Raw genomic sequence first — 21,847 nt, 5'->3', positions numbered from 1 at the left:
TAAAAGTTTAAAGTTTGTCATGAGGGTAGCACCAGTGTAAAGGTCATAGCATCATTGAAACCAAAACAGTTTATACCTTTGGGTAGATTGACATAAAATTTGCTGAGCACATTGATTCTATGAGACTGTGAGATAATCTTGTGTTAATCAGTGTTTACTTTTTTCTTAGGATGACACAAGATGACAGAATTGATTCTCTGTGCAGTGTGAATGTGCTCAGAAAATGTCAAGGCAGTTATTTAGTTTGGTTTTGATATTTCTTGTGTTCTATGGGAAATTTTGGCTCAACTGGTCTTCGTTTTGTCTTAGAAGACGTTTTACCTCTTATCCAAGAGGCTTCATCAGTTCATGCTTGTCAGACTAGGGTGGAACTAGTCTGACAAACTGGTGTCGAATACCCAGGTATTTAACTTCTGGGGAGGTCTTCACAAGGCCAATGATGTCACTGATTCGTTAGTGCTCCAATGGTGTGTCAATGATGGTCGTTGAAACTCCTGCTGCACCGGTGGTCGTTGGAGTTATGAGTCACATGAGGCCATTTGTGAACGACCATTGTTTTTGGAGGTTAAGCTGTTAAATCTCCTGGGCAAGGATGAAAGGACAGCATTATAGGTGGGGGATAGGTGGTGTCGCAGACCTCCTCCTCTATTGAGAGATGGTTTTTCCAATTTCCACATAGATGGCTTCTTTTACACCTCTTTCAAACCATCTGTCTTCCCTGTCCAAGATGTGCACATTGCTGTCTTCAAAGGAGTGTACTTTCTCCTTGAGGTGTAAATAGACAGCTGAGTCTTGCCCTCAGGGGATCATGAACATCTACAAAAAATGTCATGGAAATCTAGCTTGTTGGGTGTTGGTCAACTGGAAATTTTCAGAGGTTTGTTGCTGTGGATTAAAGTCTTGGGACAGACCAGCTGATATCAGATATACAAATGGAATATGTGGGTGTTTTTTTGTGGGCCTTCAGGTGGTGAATCCATCTTTTCCTAACCCTCGGAGAAGACTGCGGCTGCGGGACCTGGCTGAAAGGGTGATCGATGCTCAGGAGAATGAACAGGAGCTCAACAAACTGCTCAATGAGGCTCTGCTGGAGAGAGAAACTGTTCAGGCGTAAGTGAACACCCCTCACTGTTTGAACCTAAAGCACTACTTCTCTGTAAATGCAAATTGCTTCTTAATACTGCTTTCTTCATTGTTAACTTACATGGCCCCAGAAATACTTGCATGTCAATGGTATACTATGATTAAAATATGATGCATTATTATTCATTAAATTATCCAGCATCATCATAGAGTTGAAAGCTCTACCCCAAACAGATGTTAAATAAAATTAAGTACAATATGCTGATAATGCCTCTCTTCACTCACTCTTCACTTAATCAAAAATGCTGAATGCAATAGCTTATTTTTACTGTGGGGTATTCATAGTTTTGCTATTAATTATTAATAGTTTTCCTTAACAAAAAAAAGTTTTGCACTTATTCTATCACTGGCAATACTAACATTCCTAGTAAGACAAAGGGTTAAAATGTATAGTAAGATGGGCCCTCAAATGGTCCCACCAAATCCATCTAAAAAACACACTCTAGTAGCAGCTTCTCATGATAAGAAATATGGGGGAAAGACACTAAGAAAATGTATTAGTTTCCAAATAGACATATTTGTTGCTTTCTTTGACATAATCTATGAGGTTATAAAGTAAAGTGCGGATTAAATTAGTGGAGGTATTTTGCCGGCAATAACGTCGTTAGTGATATAAGTTAGTATGGCTATCTGCTTGTGCGTGCTGACTCCAGAAAGTGAAGAGTTCTACTGTATCATTAGTAGGCCTATATCCTGCATCTGACTTGTAGTCAATGAGCCGTGCCTGAATAATGGCCTGTAACGAATAACATGTTGCTTGACCCTGTAGAGCCCTGCACTTCCTTGGGTCCAGGAACAAGAGTGTTCATTCAGAAAATTACATCACTGATGGTTGAAATGCTTGAGTTTGCTGCCATGTAACATCTCCGATCTCTTTCTTCATCTGTTGTTATATATACTGCAGCACAGGATAGAGAATCCTTGCTTATATGATGACCTCTCAGCTCTGCAGAGCCCTAAAACCCCGACCCCGCCTCTGTACAGAGCCACCGAGCACCAATGGCCTTTTTATTCAAAGTTTATCAATATTAAGCTTGTCAAGTGTCCAGAATACACCAAATTCAACAATGCATATCTTTGTGTCCTCACCAATACCAAGTGTGAAGCAAATCAGATGAATGGTTCTCAAGTTATGTGAAAGACACATGCACACAAATATACATACATAAATATAGAGATGCCTTGCTTTATAGTTAGATGTCATGTAAGGGCACACCAAGCCAGTGATTGGGAGTTGGTCTATCTTGGACCATCACTGCGTGCCTGTTATATCATATTATTCTAGTAGGCCACCTAAAGTTTAATTTGTATGTTTAATATTAATAATCTATATAATAAGAAATTGATACTTGGCACTGTGTGATGATGCCACATTGCCACACAAAAATATTGCGACACTATGCTGTATCGATTTTTTTTTTTTTTTTTTTTTTTTTTTTGCTAGACATTCTACTATTGTGAACCACTAATAAATAGAGCTGGGTTTTGTTGGAAATGTTTTAATACCACTGCAGTGATACCTCAGTTTCTGTAGCAATACCAAAATTAGACTTGTTCAGGTTAATTACTTGATGAAAGATTAAAAAAAATCATACAAAACCCTGTTTTCAGTTATATAAAGAAGCCAAGCCAGATGATACCAGTTTCAGTACCAAACTGTTGATGTTGATGCTAAGGTCGAATTTTGGTCAGAACCAGAAAAGTACAGAGTAAAGTTCGATACTTAGATGCACAAATCAGTGCAGCAGTTTTCTCCCAAACTTGACTTAGTTGCACAAAATGCAAATCACAGTGTGGGGTGCAAATAGATGCATCAGTTTTCAATGGTGTAATGATATCTTGTCTTATGTATTATATATTCCCCAATACAAAATTGTGATTACATGTGCTAAAGCTTACTTGTCTCATCAGTCTGAAGGGGAAACACACCAACAGACTTTCCCTGAGGTTTGTGGATCCAGACCTGGAGACTCGGTACTCTGTGGAGAAGGAGAAACAGAGCGGAGCTGCTTTTTGCTGTTCCTGTGTGGTCCTGCTCTTCACTGCAGCTATGGAGGCACTCATAGACCCCTGGTCAGTTCACAAGGCCTCAAGTAATCTCACACTTTTATTCACACTGTGGCCATGTTTCATTCATGTCTCACAACCCAAAAGGCAAGAGAAACTTAAGCTCACACTCTGAGGACTCAAATTGTAATTAGCAAGGTGATCTTACTCATATAATAATTTACTCTATACTGTGAGGGGTCCTCCACACTTGGGATCTTAAACATTTTTATAAACCCAGCTCACAGTAATATTGCTCTTAGCAGTAAGGTTTTCTGTCCCCTCAGCATGCAGCTGTTAATTACTTAATACAGATGTTAGAGAGTCTGGACTTGTTAACTGCAACCAGTAATGGTTTTTCTGTGTGTTCATGTATTGTGGAACAGGCTGATTGCAAACTACATCACCTTTGCAGTGGGAGAGGTCTTACTTCTCATCCTGACAATCTGTTCTTTGGCCGCCATCTTCCCCAGAGTGAGTTACTGCACTTCTTTTACACTTAAATTTTTATCATGTTTGCAATACCTGGTAGTGTCAGTTTTCAGGTACCAAAACCTTCTCCAGATGTGGTGACAAAACCATAGACTGTGTAAAATCACGGATGTAGCCACTGTGACGCCACCCCTTTTTTTTTCTGGTTTCCTGTTTTGAAGCCTTAAGTTTGGCATTTTTGCCTTCACCAGATTGGTTTTTGAGAGAGAAGTGACCATATTTTAACGAGAGTTAGATCCCAACGCTAACAGCTAGCTTGGTTAGCAGAGTGCATTTATAGCTATGGGTATGATTATGCTAGTTTTCACTCGGAAAAAATGTGCTAAAAACCATTTAAACAAAATGTACAGGCTACAAGTCATTTTTAGTGCAATATCTTGCCCATCCTGTCCTGCATCTGGTCAGCATACTCTATGATGGAGTGGTGGGGGACAGCTGTTGCTCCCAGGCTTTTTTGGCTAGATCCAGCATGCTGCTGGGCCTCCGTCCATCCAGCAACTCGAACGGTGAAAACCCTGTAGATGCCTGTGGAACTTCTCTTATGGAAAACAAGACGAAAGGAATTAGTTGGTCCCAGTTCTTCCCATTAACATCAGTAACCTTTCTCAGCATTTGTTTGAGAGTCTTATTAAACCGCTCAACAAGACCATCTGTCCTCGGGTGGTACACAGACGTTTTCACACCTTCAGCAACTTGCACATCTCTTTCATCACTCGTGACATGAAGCAGTTTCCATTAGGACCTCCTTTACGATGCCAACTCGACCGAAGAGGAGGAACAACTCTCTGGCCACTGTTTTAGTATTAGCAGCACGTAATGGGATAGCTTCAAGGTAGCGAGTGGCATAATCCTTGATGACTAGGATATATCGATGCCCCCTACTGGACTTTGGAAGGGAACCCACTATATCCATGGCCACTCTCTGGAAGGGGGTGTCAGTTATGGGTAGAGGAATCAAAGGATTCTGGTAGTTTACCTTTGGGGCTGTCTTCTGGCATTCTACGCAGCTTTTGCAGTAATCCTGGCCTGCCCTCTTCACGCCTGGCCAGTACAAAATGGCCCAGGATTCTGTTGTAGGTTTTCTGTACCCCCAAGTGAGCTCCCAACAGGTGTGAATGGGCGAGGTGTAACACTTTGGGAACATAACATTTTGGGACCAATAACTGTTCAACAATGAGTTCCCTCTTTTTAACCACCCTGTACAAAAGGCCGTTTTTCACAATAAAATCTGGAAATGTGATCACACTTACCCCTTCGACACATTTCCCTTCGACTTCTACCACGTTCCTTCTGGCTTGTACCAGGTTGGGGTCCTCTAACTGGGCGGTCCCAAACTGTGGGCCCCGTTCCTCCTCCACAAGGGGGAATTCCAAGAAGGCCTCAGAAAACACTTCCTCTGAAGAGGCTTCATTGGATACAGGATTTCCTTCCCCCAGGACCCCTGCTGGTCTGGGAGCATCATCACAGTCTCCTCTCCAGAAGAGCCAGGGACCCCAGAGGGCGCTTCACAGGCCGGCAATGGCTTGACTTTCCGGGCACTCCGGGGTTTCTTCCTTGCACTGTTTCGCTTGCAATACACCCACAAATGCCAAAATATGGGACAGTCTCACCCTATGAGTACTGGTACCGGCAGATTCTTCACCACCCAGCCCTTATTTCAAAGGCGCCCCTCGTGGTCTGTACCTGGATGTTAGTGGTGGGGCAGTCCCGTGAGTCCCCATGGACACAGGAGACTGGAATAGGGGGCCCCTGGGGTCCAGTCGTCAGTTCCGGCCTTAAAAGGGTGACAGAACTTCCGGAGTCCAGTAGAGCCTCTGCATCATGGCCTGCTATTCTAATGGGAAGCTTGGGGGCTTTTGTGTCCTCACAGGCCCTGCAGGTGGTGAGATAGCTGCCGGCCTTCTGTTGGGCATCGGCTGACCCAGCTGTCAGCATGGACTCCTTGTTGCTGGGGCAGTTCCACGATAAATGACCCTCCTGTCCACAGGTGTAACATTGGCGACGATCCTGCTTTATCAGAGGTGGGCGCCGTGGGGGTGACCTCGGCTGGCCCTGCTGGGGGGTCTGTATTTGGGTTGGCGCCTCCTGGTCACACTTCCTCAGCCTTGGCTTGTCTCCCCTGGGGTCGGGACGGCTTGGACGTGGATTCTCCCGCTGACTGCCTCGCATCAACTCGACAGTAAATGTTGCTGTCAGAAGCTCTTAATGAGTGAATGTGATATCCTTCATAGTGCGTGTGTGTGTGTGTGTGTGTGTGTGTGTGTGTCTCCTCATCATGGTAATTCAGATGTATTGACATTCATCAGGCAGGCCAGTATTGACCGCTGCTGTCAGGGCTGTACTCAGTTCAGGTCAGTCGGCACCATGCACACAGTCAGGCAGTCAGTCACATGGACTGAGGAAATGCAGACTCGCTGTAAATAATGCTCAGGGCTCTTCACTACTTACCAATATCACATTAAATATCACAGTGTCATAAGCCCTCAGTACCTTTTCCATCAACACATCACAGTAACTTAACAGCAGCACATGTGTATGAGTGACTTACTTGGTAATGAACTCGCACAGATGATGTGGGTGAGTTTCCTGATGTCATTTTCAAACACATCTCTGACTTTGGTTAAAAAGTCAAAAGTTTTTATTGCCTTTTTTATGCCTCCATGCCGGCCAGAGGCAGTATGCTTTTGGGTTGTCCGTCCGTCCATAAATACGTACGACCCATTTTTGTGAATGCGATATCTCAAGAATCCCTCAGGAGGATCAGGGAATTTCTTCAAATTTGGCACAATCATCCACTTGCACTGAAGAATAAACTGATTAGAATTTGGTGGTCAAAGGTCAAGGTCAGTGTGACCTCAAAAAACATTGTTTTGGCTATAACTCAAAACTTCTTATGCTAATTATAACAAAACTTCACACAAATGTCTAACAAGATTTCAATCAGGAGAGACATGTTTTGGTTAGGAAAGAAAATATTTAATTACAAATGCACATGAGAATGGAATGTGAAAATGTGAAAAGTCTTTGGCGATTAGACCCCTTCAAGATGGTGAGTTATAAGGAGGGTGATGGATCCGTAGCCAATTAGGGAACCCCCCAAAACAGTGAGGAGTGAGAGGGACGACAAACCGTATGACGTGAGGCAATCCTTACCTTACCGGGAGGCAACAGGCTTCTAACAAAACAAGCAGATAAAGATTAGTAGGGAATGCACTGCAGAAGAAGCATGGACAAACTAAAACGAGGAGGCAGTGAATGAGAAAGGACACATTTGAAGGCCTGCATGACTCCTGAATGGGGTAATTTAACCTTGATGAGAACATATGGTCAGGATGAGACAGGGACAACAAATGGGGAGCTGCTATCTAGAAAACAGGGGATGTGAGATGAGCATGGAAAGGAAGTGGCAGAGGGAGGCTTGGATAGATCTAACCACCGAGATGAAGCTAGGGTGAAATGGCAGGGGCAGGGGATGAGGTCATATGGCAGAGGGAAGGCTGGGATGGCATGATTCTGGAGGCCATGGTGTCTATATGTTGAACGAAATAAAAGGTCAACTTGGACCAACAGAAATGAAAGATCATAGACCAAACGTAAATTAAGGTCAGAAGACCAAACTTAGGATAATGCAAACAAAAGGCAAAGGTGGGGCAACCAAACATAAATTAAAGTCAGCAATTTTCAGCATGACAGCAACAGAAATTAAGGGTCTGATGACCAAACTGAAATTAACGTGACTGGTGCGAGGTCCTAGCAGATGTCGCACTAGACTTTTCGTCACCGGTCATTTTGACCGACAGGGTCATAAAAATCCGGTCATAATCTTTTTTTAAGATATTCAAAGACATTTACCTTTCATTTGTTCGTTTTTAATAAATCCAACAAGCAAGTTATAAAGTGTGCATTAATAAGGACATGAACGAAAAGATGAACACACACCCATGCCATTCTGGACACACCGGACGCGGCACCGAAGAGCAGCGTGCAGCAGCGGAGGCAGTTTTCAATCGATGCCCATGTTAACCTATCTGACTGTCCACACAGGCCGCTGAGCAGAGCGGAGCGCCCGCGGAGGCAGCGTTTCAGTTCGGCATCTGGTCTAATTTTCACGCGAGCAGTAAAATACTGTGTTTATAATTTAAAATAACACAACAGTGCATAACCGAACACATTTTTCAATACCCTAATCACTTCATTACAATTGTAATTTTGTGTCATCGAGCCTACAGACACAACTACATAAATAAAATGGTCAATAACAATATGCCCAGTGTTTATCCAACACGCTCAATACATGGATATGCAATGACAAATTAACTTATTACGTTATAAAAAACGATTAAAATATGGACTTACCCATGTTTAAAATGACCTGTTGATGTGAAAAAACGAGTACTGACGGGAACAGATGAGTGGAGTCGAAGTTTAACTGGTGCGGAGAGCGCAGGAGAAACGTGCTGCCTGTGTGGACAGTCAAGCACCCGCGAGTACACTCGCAGGACTTCGGCAGCACTACACGTCTGGTGTGTCCAGGGCTCAACAACGCAACATGAAGCAGATGCAGTGTTTCCCACAGGACAGGAATCTATTCGTGGTGGTGTGGTCCTGGGAGGGTGGGGGGGGTATTAAAAATATTTTTCAATACTCATCTGTGTGAAGAAATGAACATCCGACGTCAGAGTTAATTACTAACGAGCAGAACCACACGGCCGGGCTCCACCGGCTGCAAACCTACGTCACGTCAGCGTAGCGTCGCGGCGTGTTCATTTGGGCTCCACTGACTGCGTACGGAAGCGACACGTAGAGAAGCCAGCGGGGTTATTTACTGTTTGCCAAGCCGAGAGGCTGCATGTAGGCTGCATGAAATGTTAAAGCATTTTCCACCTAAGTTATTACATATATTTGAGTTATCTACAAGTTTACTGTACTGTTTGTCATCTACTCGCTTTCAAATGTCCTCCACGGACATTTACACAATGTCACGGATAAACATGGGTAAATGCATGGAAATCATCACATATCACCTCTGATAATGGTTTATTCATTTAAAAACACATTGTGCTCGTTTAGCACACTATTTCACATAGTTTTTATCTGCTGGAGGGTCGCGTAGGGGAGCGTAGCGCGACAAAAATAGAAGAGCCGCGTAAAATAGAGAGTTGTCCCGCGGCAGACGGGGGTTGTCATGCCGCTCCCGTTGCCAGTGGAGCCGCTGTAATTGATTAACAGGGTGGCGAGCTGCTACGGGACTCGTGCTGCAGTTAACACTACTAACAGCGTGAGTTAATGTCTCTGCACATGTTGAGCTTCCACCTATGTTAATACAGACACAGGCTAATAAAACAACTAATATAACATGATGAGTTAGAGTTGTTCGGACCACTTTTGGACTTGTTTGCCCACATATTTGTACCGAGAGGTCTTTGGATCCGTTTTGCTACTACGTCTGCTTCTTCTTCTTCTGGTGGACCAGGTGCGTTAAGTGCATCTTTACGATGCATACTGCCACCTATTGCACCGGAATTGTAACAACAAGCTACATTCACAGACACTGAGTCCCATTATAATGTGTTTATGAGCGAGGTTGAACACGTAGCACCAAAAGCAGAAAAATCTATATGTGGCGGAGATAATTTATTCGTGGCGCACCGCCACAGATAAATGAATGTATGGGAAACACTGAGATGAATGACTTTTTCTCTGCAGTGTGAAAACGGCAGCCACTGGCTGTGCACTCCGCTGCCATGTGGGCAGGGGTGGTAATTGCAACCGGTCAAAATGACCGACAGCTTTCAGATTTTCCGGTCATTGTTGTAAAAAACCGGACAATGACCGAGAATATCCGGTTAACGCGACCCCTGGGTCCTAGTGACCTCGGTCTATGTATGCAGAAAACAATAAAAGATCAATAAAGACCAAATGTAAATAAAAGGTCATAAGACCGAATGAAAATTAAGATCATAAGACCAACTCAAATAAAATGGTGAAAGTAAAATAAGATCCGGCGGCCAAAAAGAAATTAAAGTCATCTTGACAAACAGAAATTATGGCCCGTCGGCCGAAAAGCAATTACCGTGCATAAGCATGAGATCCCGTAGACCTGGGTGCACAAGCTGGAGTCCTAAAGACCATCAGTAGAACAAAATAAAAGGTCACATGACCAAACAGAAACTAAGGTCGGAAGACCAACTTAAATAAAATGGATAAATTAAAATAAGGTCTGACGACCAAACATAAATTACGTCCGATATGACAAAACAGAAATGAAGTGGGTCCCTCTGACCAAAGAAAATTAAGTGTTGCAGAGAAAACATTCTGAGGCGGTCCAATGACCTTGGTGTGGTGCATGAGGTCCACAGACCATGGGGGCATTTGCATGAGGTCCTGAAGACCAGGGGTGTTGGAGCATACAGCATGGGGTCCACAGATCATGATGGGGCATTTGCATGAGGTCTGAAGACCGAGGGTGTTAGGGTGTAAAGCATAAGGTCTTATGGACCATGATGGGGCATTTGCATGTGGTCCTGAAGACCGAGGGAGGCAGAGCATAAAGCATGAGGTCCCACAGACCATGGTGGGGCATTGGCATGAGGTCCTGAAGACCAGGGGTGTAAGAGCATGCAGCATGAGTTCCTACAGAACATGATAGAGCATCCATGAGGTCTGAAGACTAAGGTTGTTAGTGCATGCAGCATGAGGTCCCACAACCGTGATTGTGCATTTGCGTGAGGTCCCGAAGACCATGCAAATGAGCGAGAGATCAGGCGAAGGAGGTAAAAGGAAATGAACCAATGAAATTGCATTAAATCACTGCCAACTTGAATAAATGAATACAGCAGAATATGTCCCAGGACCAGCAGATAGAGAATTGGCAGATAGAATTTGTGATTATATAACCAAAATGGAATACTCATGGGTGATGCATGATTGAGAATTATAAAACGATAGGTGAGCAGTAGCGGATGAGCAGGTGTTCGTGCATGCAGTATGTAGTTGGAGGGCCATGGATGATTGTGCAAACGGCATGAGAACGCGTACAGCATGGGTATTGAGGGAACGTGGGATAAATGACAGCCATCCTAACCGAACTGAGGCAGACGGAATTGGAAACATGAACGAGTGCAAGGAACATAGGACTGCACAACAAGCAAATTTCAGGTCAGCAATGATGCAATAGCAATAAGATAACCAAACAGAAATGGCAGTTGGCTGATGCATGACTGTCCCTCCATCGAATATAAAGGTGGGCAATAGGACAAACCATAACTGGGATTTGATTGAAGGTAGCAGAAGAGGAAACTATGAAAGACCACCACCAGCTATTTGCATGAGTTAGTGAGAATTTGGGGAGCAGAAATTTGATTTATGATTTGGTGATAGAATGGAGCCATACCTGGCTCCCCCCAAAAACCAGTGGGTATTTGCTAAAAAAAAAAAAAATTCTGCCCTGGTCCTTGATCCCTGTCTTTGTATGTTATATTGATCACTTTTTATTTATTTATTTAATTTTATTTTATTGTCATTATTTATTTATTTTTTTTAAAAGTGATGAATTTATTTATTTATTCGTTTATATATTTTCTTCCTCCCTGTATTGCTCAGCCTTAATAGATATTACCAACACTGACTGGGAAGTGCAAAGCTAGATGCATCTATCTCAACAATAAGTGGATCAAGATTATTGCCCAAATAGATGTAGTGGGTCCTATCATAAAAGCCCTACCACTGAACTGGATAAGTGTCACTAAGAGGATTAGAAATTGCATGGGCATCTTGGAGTGTATACTGACTGGCTACATTTACCCTACAGGCAGTTGACAAATGATGTTCTGGATCACTGTAAAAACGAACAGAGCGACATGGCACAATGATGCCATGTGCATGAGGGGGCGATCACGCAGCTACTTGCTGAGCTCAAATGAGTTGACAACTACTATACATGTCCTTAAAGTGCGTGAAAACAGGAAAAGATTGGGCTGATTAGAGGCTGCATTACATGCTGCTCTGCATGGCGGGATTGAGGCATGTTCCGGGCCAATTCATGGATGAAATCGTGAATGGTGAATCTGAGATGGATATAGTTGTGAAGGGCAGCTCGAATTAAGTTAGACCACCACCAGACTGGGAACTGTGATTACCAGAACTGATCAGTGTGCATACCACTGAACTGCAGACAGACTGGATGTGCATGTTAATCAACCATGGTGGAGGGAGCCCAAGACATGCCAATGGCTGCTTCTGTGTTACTGTCCATATAATAATAATAATAATAATAATAATACTATTAATACATTTTTTTTTTTTTTTTGGAGGATGCGATATTGTACAGGAAGGCAGTGAAGTTGGATGAGAACAGGGGTGATGAGGTCAGATAATTAGATACAGGTGATGATCCGGGCGGCCGACTTCTAAATATGACAAATGACAAGAATCAGGCAGATGGATGTAATGGTACTGTGATAGAGGCCGCCATACTTATCCTTTGAGTATTTTAAATTTTTTATTTATTTATTTTAATGCCACCTGATGAAACAGCTGTTGTGAGAGCACGTACATACTGTAGACACGCATGCGAACTACACTGTGTTCCTGAAAGAAAGGGAATGCGAATAAATATGAGTGCTGCAATGAGGCGTTTTTAATTGATTGCGCTAGAAATATTCTCGGTCACCTGAAAAACCCGCACAACCCCACTGGAGAATCGCTGAAGGGCTTCTGATTGAAATGATACAGGAAGTGTGGTAAGATAGCGGCATGATGTGCACGTGAGTTTATTTTATGAATGAAGATGAAGAGGAAAGAATCGCATAGCTTAAAGCGAATATCATAGAGAACGGAGGGCATAGTGTGCCTGCTTAATATGCTCACTTTGATAAAACCCAGTGAGCCGAAAATTGATTTCCGCTGCTATTGCAGTATTACGGGAATTGTTTTCCCATTTAAACGGGGCTGAAGGGAGAATTAAATAAATCACTTCATATTAATGATGCGCTGATAATATTGTCTGCGGCACTGAATGGAGTAGTAGGCTGATCATATGAGACACACTTCACTTAACAGTGAGGGAGGCTGATGATCGGATGGCTTAAACCGCCAGCTTTCTTGCCGTGAGGGATTCGGGAGCTCCAATGCTGGAGAGGCTGGAGACAGAATGAAGCGCTGGTTCGGGGTGGACGCCAGCTGAGTGGACTGGTTGGCTGAGAGTGGTGGCTGCTGCATGTGGAGGCCTGCGGTGATGATGACGATGACGAGGCGGGGGTGAAGCGCGTGACAATCCGGGTGTATGTATGCAACGTGTCCCGGAGAAACAAATCATGTTACGTGCAGTTTGGGCCCACATCTTGAATCCGTACATGACACTGAGCTCGAGACTGAAGAAGGAAACGGAGGCAGAAGAGTGCGTTGATAATATGACTCTTAAACAGGTGAAATCGCCTGAACTGGAGGACGTGATGAATGAGAGATGATTCTGCTGCTGCTGAGGAATCACACGAGGCTGTACAATCAGCAATAGACTGCTGGGAAAAAAGGTAAGGTGAGCAATTGTCGACGGCGGCGATTCTGCCTAGAATGACAGCTGAAAGCGGCGGAGGAAAGAACAGATTTAAAATCTCGTAGTGACAACCTGATTGGCTGATGGAGGATGTGGCTGATTACGATAGGACAGCAAGAAGAGCGGCACGCCTGGTGGCAGCTGATTGGAGGAAGCAGTGGGAGAGGGAGAGGGAGAATTGTGAATGAATGAGCACGGAAAGGTCTTCCTGACTGAACTTACGCTGAGCTTCATATAATGAAGAAGTGATGACATTTTATATCCAAAAGGTCAAAGGTCACCGTCACTGTGACATCATAATATTCGGCATAGAACACTTTTCTGGCCATTATTCAACATTATATCTCAGGTGCAGAAGGGGAGACCTTTGGTCAGATACTGAATTGGTGACACTTACCTTGAAACTGTGCTGATTATTATGGATCTTTTGTGCTGTCGGGGGGGAAGATTGTGTGAAGCATCCATGTATTCACAGATATGGATGAAAACTGTAAGAGAAACTTGACTGGTTTGTGGAGACATACAACAGTGAGGTGGTAATCCTATTTTTTTTTTAATTTTTAAATAATGACAATAATGACACGTCTTTGTGCATTTTCCATATTTACAAAATCAGTACCTATTTTTATCTTACTAAACAAAGCATTGCACAGTTTCCAATTAAAAAGGACTCTAGAAAACAACATGCAACTCTTTCTATGTCATTCAGGCTGCACATTGGACAGAACCAGATCACAGCTGAGCACATAGAGATCTTTGCTAATTAGACAAACCACATACAACATAATTCTCTGTACAATATTCAGTTAATCATTGTATAAGTATGCAATTTTGGTTTAGTCCATATATCGTCAGCCCTCTGTCCCTGGTAGTCACAGATTCTCTAAACAAAACAATATTAGCTGTTCATCGTAAAAATAAAGGCCTCACTCAACCCGATGTTAGTAGACATTAGCCCCTTTTCCACCAACATTTCCAGGGACTTTTACTACCAGGAATTTATTTACCAGGGTAAAAGAATTCCTGGTAATCTGTGTGGTTTGCATTTCCACCACACCTCAAAGTTCTGGAAAATGTATTCAAAATTAGCGTGATGATGTAGATGATTCGGCGTGTGCCCTATCTTCATCTCCCCGAGCTTATTGGCTGGTAACATGGTAACATTAGCGCCGGTAGAGAGAAGAGGGGCTGTTTGTCTCAGCCAGCAGCTAAGTTTAAAAGTATTTTAAGATAAGTGTCAAGCTAAGTTAGTCTACATACAGACAGCTGTCATTTGAGCTTATTAGTAACAATTCGCTATCAGCCGAACTAGCGTGCTGTCCTTGACATAACGTTAGTGTCGGTGGATGAGAGACTGTGGACGGAGCATACTGAATGTCGCTGTCTACGTGTTTACATGTTCATGCTTGCCGAACACATGTATTGATAAAGTATTGGCTTCTTGCTCACTAAGGTTTAATGTCACTTACAGTAATGAGTGTAGCTGCCGTCAACTCGAGTCATTTTCAAGTTATCTTCACTGTGTTTCCACCGTGGCCGCTTAGCTGTTTACCGGTTACCGTGTCGTGTAGGTGTGTGTGTGGATGTGTGTGGATGTGGAGGAGTTCAGCGCCGGCACAAAAGAACCAGTACCATTGGCGCTTATTAATACTACGTTCTGTGATGATTTAGTACCAGGTTTCGGTACCCATCCTTAATCAAAACACAAACAAAGTGAAGCCTGTAGAAATGAAATAAAGTTTGCAGCGGCTGCCCGTGCCAAGTACGGAACGCTTCAAGTTTGTGTTCCACCAATCAGCGTTCTTCAGCACACAGCCCCGCCCCTCAAGAAGTCCGAGTAATCTGAAAAGTCCTACCCGTCTACTAGGGACTTTTTTCAGGGAAAGTTTGGGGTTGAGGGAAAGTTTTTTCCGCGGGTAATTTTGGTGGAAATGCACCAAGGCTTTTCAAAATCCCGGGTAAATGATAAAAGTTCCTGCGGTGGAAAAGGGGCTAACAATCTTTAGACCATATCTTTAGACCAAGAACTGCTCATTTGTTTATCCCAGAGAAATATTTGCCACATCAGCCTACTTTCATCCATATCAAGTAACTGACTCCACAATTGAGCTCCACATAGCTACCAGCAAGCCTCCCATGATTCCCATTCCATGTCACCCGCTATGGCCAATTTTAGTGTATATCTATGGACACCCAGAAAATATCTTATCTTAGTACACTTACAGCTACAAATTGCATCTTACCTTTGCTGTTTTTGCAGTCAAAGCTTCTGTCTGGTCACATAAAACCACTAGAAACGTGTACTCCAAAGCCTCTAGCCATTTTCACTTTACTCCAGTCGGTGAGCACCGCCTCCAGTGCACCTACAGAAACAGCAAGCTCCGCTTCCATGGCGACCGCTCCACCCAAAATGCCGTCTCGTCAATGTGAAAAACATGGACAACAGCACAACTTACAAGCGTTGTGCATCCACCAGCACACCTTCCACTCCTCACGACAGGACAAAAAGGGCATTAGTGGCCACGTTTTTACCGCCGTTTGGTTTGAGTTGCAGGTAGGAGTGTAACACAGGGGGCACCGCCGGAAGTGAAGGGGGTGAGCGATCCCCGAGGCCCCTGCACTTCCGTTAGTCAAAAAACTCCGGGAAGTGCCTCCAGAGGAAAAGGAAGAAAACATTTGTTTGTTTTTTTTTTTTTGATGGACTGATGGATTTCCGGATTGCAAAGATGGTGACCAGTGGGGGTTAAGAGTGTCCATCATTCCACACCTAACTTTTGGACTGTTTTGAGTGCACCAATAGTACACTGCATTTTCCCATACTATGCGGTGTGAGCACACTTAGTTGCACTCAAAATATGAAGTGTTTAGTACAGAAGTATGCGATTTGAGACACACTGTATGTCTCCATCTAATGACTGAGTCCTTTACTATGGTCCTCACCCCCAAAAAGTCTTCTACATTTTTTATTTTTAACTAATTTCATCCATTTGTTAGGGTTTTCTTTGAATGGAAACATATATATGTCTGTTTGATAAATAAAACCAAAAGCAGATAGATGGAAATCAATACCTGTACTGATGTGTAAGTAAGATTAAATGGGATTTACAGTTACCTGCGAGGCACAGATGGAGTACAGATGTACCAAAAAAGTCCAAGTTGAATGTTCCAATGGCACATTAATTTACTAGAACCCCTCTAAAATGCCTGCTTAGCTTTATTAGCATGTGTCTATGCCTGGGTAATGTTCAGATGTTGTGAGCTGTACTGTTTTATTCCAAAGGGATTTTGTTATGTGAAGATAAAAGCTTTCATTTACTCTGACTTCTGTCTTTATTCCCTCTGACCCAGTAATATCTATACCAATGTTTACCCCTCTGTCAAATCTCACAAGTGCTACTGTAATTATGAAACCAGAATAATTTATATAGACCTTTTAGTTGCAGAAATAAACTCTATTTTTTTGGCCATGAGTCAGAGGCCTAGTTTTTTAACAGTCCATATATGATGCTGCTCATGCCATTTTCAGGTTGTAGGTACAGGCTTTAAACATAAGTTAGGTTGCCACTAAAACTAGTTATTCTGCCTTCTCTGCCAACAAAAGGTGACTACATATCTTTGAGTTGGAAGGTAAACTTAATAAGATTTCATAAGAGATTAAAAAAAAAATTGATTTGATGCATGGATTTAATACTGGAAAGCAATAATGTGCTGTTACATTCCTAATCAGAATGGTGTTTGTGCCAGGTCTTTCCCAAGAAGTTGGTGTCTTTCTCCACCTGGATTGACCACACCCGCTGGGCTCGTAACACCTGGGCCATGGCAGCCATCATCATCCTCACCATGGCTGACATCATGGACATGGTGAGCTGCTTTTTGCTGTTTCTTACATTATTCTGCAAGTGAATTTTTGACGCCAAGTGCACCCAGTTTTCATTGAGCTGTATTTAGTATAAAGACTACGGAGTTGTGCTGTGTGGGAAGAGACAGAGCAGCAACTACATCTCAACTTTTTAAACCTTTGTTTATTCAGGGAGAGCGGGTGGAACAGGTGGAGTGTTTTAAGTATCTGGGGACACAGATGGACACCTGTCTGTCCTTCCAAACACACTCCAACACAATTTACAACAAAGCACTCCAGCGCCTCCATCTTCTCAGGAAGCTGAGAAATTTTAATGTTAGTAAAAAGATTTTAATAATGGTTTACTGGTCACTCATTGAATCCATTCTCACATTCAATATCACATCTTGGTACAACTTTCTCACTGACAAACAGAAAACAAAACTCTCTCGCATCACAGATCAAGCCAGCAAAATAATTGTCTCACCACAAACTCCACTGTCCCATCTTTATGAGTGCTCTGTTATCAGGAAGGCCACCCTGATTACAGAGGAACCCTCTCATCCCCTCCATCGTTCATTCAGTCTCCTCCCATCAGGCAGGAGATACAAAGTCCCGCTGGCCAGAAAAACAATCTATAAAAAAAAATCATTCATTTCAAATGCAATAACAGCCCTCAACAGCAGAGGAATTTTAGTGCCCCGGTAATGGTTTGCGAATGCTGCTGGTCCTTTTCTTTTATGTATCGATGTGTGTTGTTTACTTTCCATCCTGTGTATTTTTAGACTCTTAGGTCCTTTTATAATGTCTGTAATGTCTTGCATGTGTAAATGTTATGTTGAGCCCTGTCAAAGAGGAATTTCTGGTATTGGTTCATACAATAAAGTATCTATTCTATTCATTCTATTCTAAAGCTACTGGTTTATCACAGAAAAAACAGAGCCAGGACATTGGACCAAATATCAAAGTTCTGGATGTTGCTGCTGAAGGACAACTGAGCACAGAGTGCACTTTTACAAATAATAGTAATAGCAGCATTGAGCTAATGAAGTTTTCTCTCTCCATTGTCTAGCTGAGTTGTCTGCCTCCAATCTCGGACTCAGGCAGCACCACAGTGGCTCCCTCCTCCCCTTCCTCTTTCTCCTCCTCTTCATCCTCCTGGTCTGGCCCTGATGGTTGCCTGGAGAACCCCAAATATTACAGCTACATCGCTGTGCTGGCGTTGATGGCCACCACAATGCTGGTTCAAGTCAGTCACATGGTCAAGCTCACACTGATGCTGCTCATCACAGTGGCCACTGGCATTGTTAACATCTACAGCTGGAGGGACATCTTTGACCGCTATGACATGGCCCGCTTCCAGGACTACAGGTGAGGTGAAAAAGAAGGCAGTATGCTGTGTGTAAAGCAGACGTCATTATACCTCCTATAGTGCTTTCACATCCTAACTCTAACTGTAGATAAAAACAGTGACGAAACAAACCTGGGTGTGTACTCAAGCTTTTGGGCCAAGTCTTAGTTTTTTATCTCATCTTATGTGTTGATAACTACAATAATTTTAGTGTTGGGGTTTTTTAACACTAGTATTGTGTGAAGGAACGCTATCGCAGGTCCTTCCTGCCTGCTGCTGTCAGGCTATGTAACCAGCACTGCTCATAGTAAACTGCACCATGGACACTTTAGGGACACTATGGACACTTTATGGACACCACTATAAGTATTGTTGTCCCCCATGTTGTTGTTTATTTGCACATTCAATATTCACTTTGCACTAAATATGTTCACTTTAATCCATTGCTCACTTTTTGTCCACTGCTTATTATTATTATTATTATTGTTATTTATTGCTGTGTCTTGTATTTTTTGTACTTTTTTCTGCATGCCTAGGTTTTTTAAGTTTTTAAATATTGAAATCTTTAATTTGGCTCTTTACCCTTTACTGCTGTAACACTGGAATTTCTCAATTGTGGGATCAATAAAGGTGTATCTTATCTTATCTTATTTTATCTTATCTTATCTTATTACAGCAGAAATTGTCAATATGTCAATATTCTTCTTTGCAGGTCATACTTGGTGCCCTCTAAGTTCACAATGACAATTATGATCTTCATTATGATGATCAGCTTCTATTATTTCTCCCGACATGTAAGTAAATGTCTACTTTGCTCCTTGTATTTTAACAGCAAACAGAAATATACCACATTTGTGTTACTACCCAAAACCAAAAGATATTAAAGCTGCATTTGGGGTAGTGGTGGGATGACGGTCGAGATGTGTATTTCTGTGAAAGTCAGACACTGCATACAGGAATTTGATGGTATTTCCTGCTTGGAGTGTGTGGAGTTGGACGTATAATTAGCGCCACTATGTGGCGCTAATTATACGTCATGTTGCTGTATATTATGTGTTGACTACACTTTGTAAATTTCATATAAATTGGGTAATCTTTGTCACATAAGCCGACTTTCTGCTCTTAGTAGGGGGCGCTATGACGATGACTCAGTATGAGATTTCAGAAGATATATTGGCAGAGGTTAAATTTGATATTCATGACTATGTTTCATATGTGTATAATCATCTTAAAACTAAGATGTGTTGTGTTGTCCTTACCTTAAAATGAGCCATTTCTATCTGCATATGGAGCAGGTCCTCCTCATAGAGTCCGCCATCTTGTTCTACAGTAGCCCAGAATGAACAACACCAAACACTGGCTCTAGATGGGGACATTCATGTTTCCATGTTAGCCATCATAGCTGTCCTACATGCTTGGATACACCAGAGAGGTTTTAGTGAGTTGCAATCTGCAACCTCACCACCAGATGCCAAACAAATCTTACACATCAAGGGGCCGTATACACAAAGCTTTCAAGAACAAAGAGTTTCTCCAAGTGAAAATTTTCTAAAAGTAATTCTTAGAGCTCAGAGTTTCCCCTTATAGACTAGGTCTTGATAAAGGTAAATGTTATTCACAGAGCATCTTAGACCTTAAGAGAGCTCCTAAGATGTAAAAATGTCAGCAGTAGGGAGAAGGACTTTTAAGAGGCTTAAGAGTTTCTAGCAGAGGAGAAATGGTAGAAAGACATAGAGGTGGGAGAAATCCTCTCCAAACACTGAATGACACTAAGTTGATGAAAGGCTACGGATTAGATCAGGCAGCGATAATGTTCTTGACTGATCTTAGTAGAGATGCACTCACATCTTCCACCCAACACAATAATGCCAGAAATTAAGTGATCAAAACGCTAAAATATTTGGCAACTAGAAATGTGCATCAGCAACTAGAATTATGCATCAGACTTGGGTCTGTCTCAGCCTTAAATCAGCAGAGTGATCACACCAACAATGACAACACTTCCACAGTCTCATATTGTGATGCAGTCATTTCATTTCCACTGTCAGCCACACCTCGTCACTAAGGTCAAAGTTTCTGTCCCTTGCTTGCTCAGAGTTGAGAGAATTTTCCTAAATCACTCATAAACTAGGACTCCTTGCTAGAAATGCTTAGGCTATGCGAGGAGCTCTCTGAGAGTGTTTGTGGCTATGGCCGTTTTTGGAATTTCTGCCTCAAAGCAACAAGAAGTTCCTTCCACTGTCTCATCTGCTGTAATGTTATTTCACCTCATCAAGTCTTGAGCAGCGACTCAAATGTGGAGGCTTTTGTGAGTGTGAGTTCTTGTTTATTTTTAACCTTATCCACACAAGTGACATGTCTTCCTCCTTGGTAAAGTCTTGGGATGCTCAGAGTGAAGAGATTTCAGCACAGTTTTTGACTTTGAGTGTCTTTTTCAAGTAGAAGTACCCTGTCTTATAACCAGTTGTTCCTAGGGTTGCAGCGATTTACCAACTTTAAGGTATACCATGATGTAAAAGTTAAGGGTTATCATACTGTGTACATTTTCTTATGTACGATATTGAAAAAAATGCAACTGAATGTTGAATCCCCCCTTTATTTTAGTTATTTTCCAAGGGAAGACTTTTTACACAGACTTCCATTAACAACATTGTTTCAAGTTTCATTTATAGTAATAAAATGTTTGTTCAGCCAAAAATAACCCTTCCATAATCAATCCATTAGGGGTCGTTCTGACTGATAATTCTGTAATATTGTAATACTGTGAAACAGCAATATTTTCTGAGACATTAATGTACCAAGGAAATCTCATAATGTTGCAACACTAGATGTGCCCAACCATGACTCATCACTTTCAGCGAGAAACACAGGGTAATGTTATTTTTGCTTTAGTATTTAAACTCTAAATTCAGTGGCAAAAGACAGACTGTCTGTTCATGACTCATGATTTTTGTCTGTATTTGAAGAAAATTCTAAATTTGAGTAAATTGGTGAATGTCACAAATTCTCTTCAATCAGTCTTACGTGCCACTTAGGAACAAATCTATTCATATGTCCTGGGACGCCCCCTGTCCTTAACTTAGATGATGCAGTTTGATTGATCTTATTGATTTTGATTATACTCTATTAATTTTCTTTTGAGACATATTTTCCTGACATTGTGGCAGGAAATTAATGAGAAATTAACTGTCTGAATTAATAAGGTAAAGTCCTTCACTTCGGAGATGTGGTCACATGAAACAGTGCAAATAAAGAATAATGAACAGATCAGCACCATACCTTTCTTATTTGATTATGATCAATCAGTTCATGGGAGTGTATTTGTATTTGCAAGATACTTGATTTGTTTGTATCTGTAACTCTTTTGGCATATGCAAATAAAGATTAGTTCACAAAAATAAAGGCTCTTTTGAAAGCTGAAAAT

At 42.2% G+C, this 21,847-nt stretch overlaps 1 protein-coding gene across 5 annotated transcripts in view; it reads left to right on the top strand.

Moving 5' to 3' along the window:
* adcy3a (adenylate cyclase 3a) overlaps nt 1–21,847 on the top strand; it is a 120,183-nt gene that overhangs the window by 65,593 nt on the left and 32,743 nt on the right. For all 5 annotated transcript variants that reach the window (XM_049583121.1, XM_049583122.1, XM_049583123.1 and 2 more), the window contains exons 10-15: nt 968–1,110; nt 3,055–3,216; nt 3,576–3,663; nt 16,979–17,095; nt 18,145–18,443; nt 19,136–19,217. In XM_049583121.1, the coding sequence (XP_049439078.1) occupies nt 968–1,110; nt 3,055–3,216; nt 3,576–3,663; nt 16,979–17,095; nt 18,145–18,443; nt 19,136–19,217 (891 nt within the window). The remainder of the gene's footprint in view (nt 1–967; nt 1,111–3,054; nt 3,217–3,575; nt 3,664–16,978; nt 17,096–18,144; nt 18,444–19,135; nt 19,218–21,847) is intronic.

Source organism: Epinephelus fuscoguttatus, linkage group LG8, assembly GCF_011397635.1.
Source record: "Epinephelus fuscoguttatus linkage group LG8, E.fuscoguttatus.final_Chr_v1".
NCBI classification, from domain to species: domain Eukaryota; kingdom Metazoa; phylum Chordata; class Actinopteri; order Perciformes; family Serranidae; genus Epinephelus; species Epinephelus fuscoguttatus.
The sequence above is the reverse complement of the archived record's forward strand: the minus strand, read 5'-3'. Positions and strand labels throughout refer to the sequence as shown.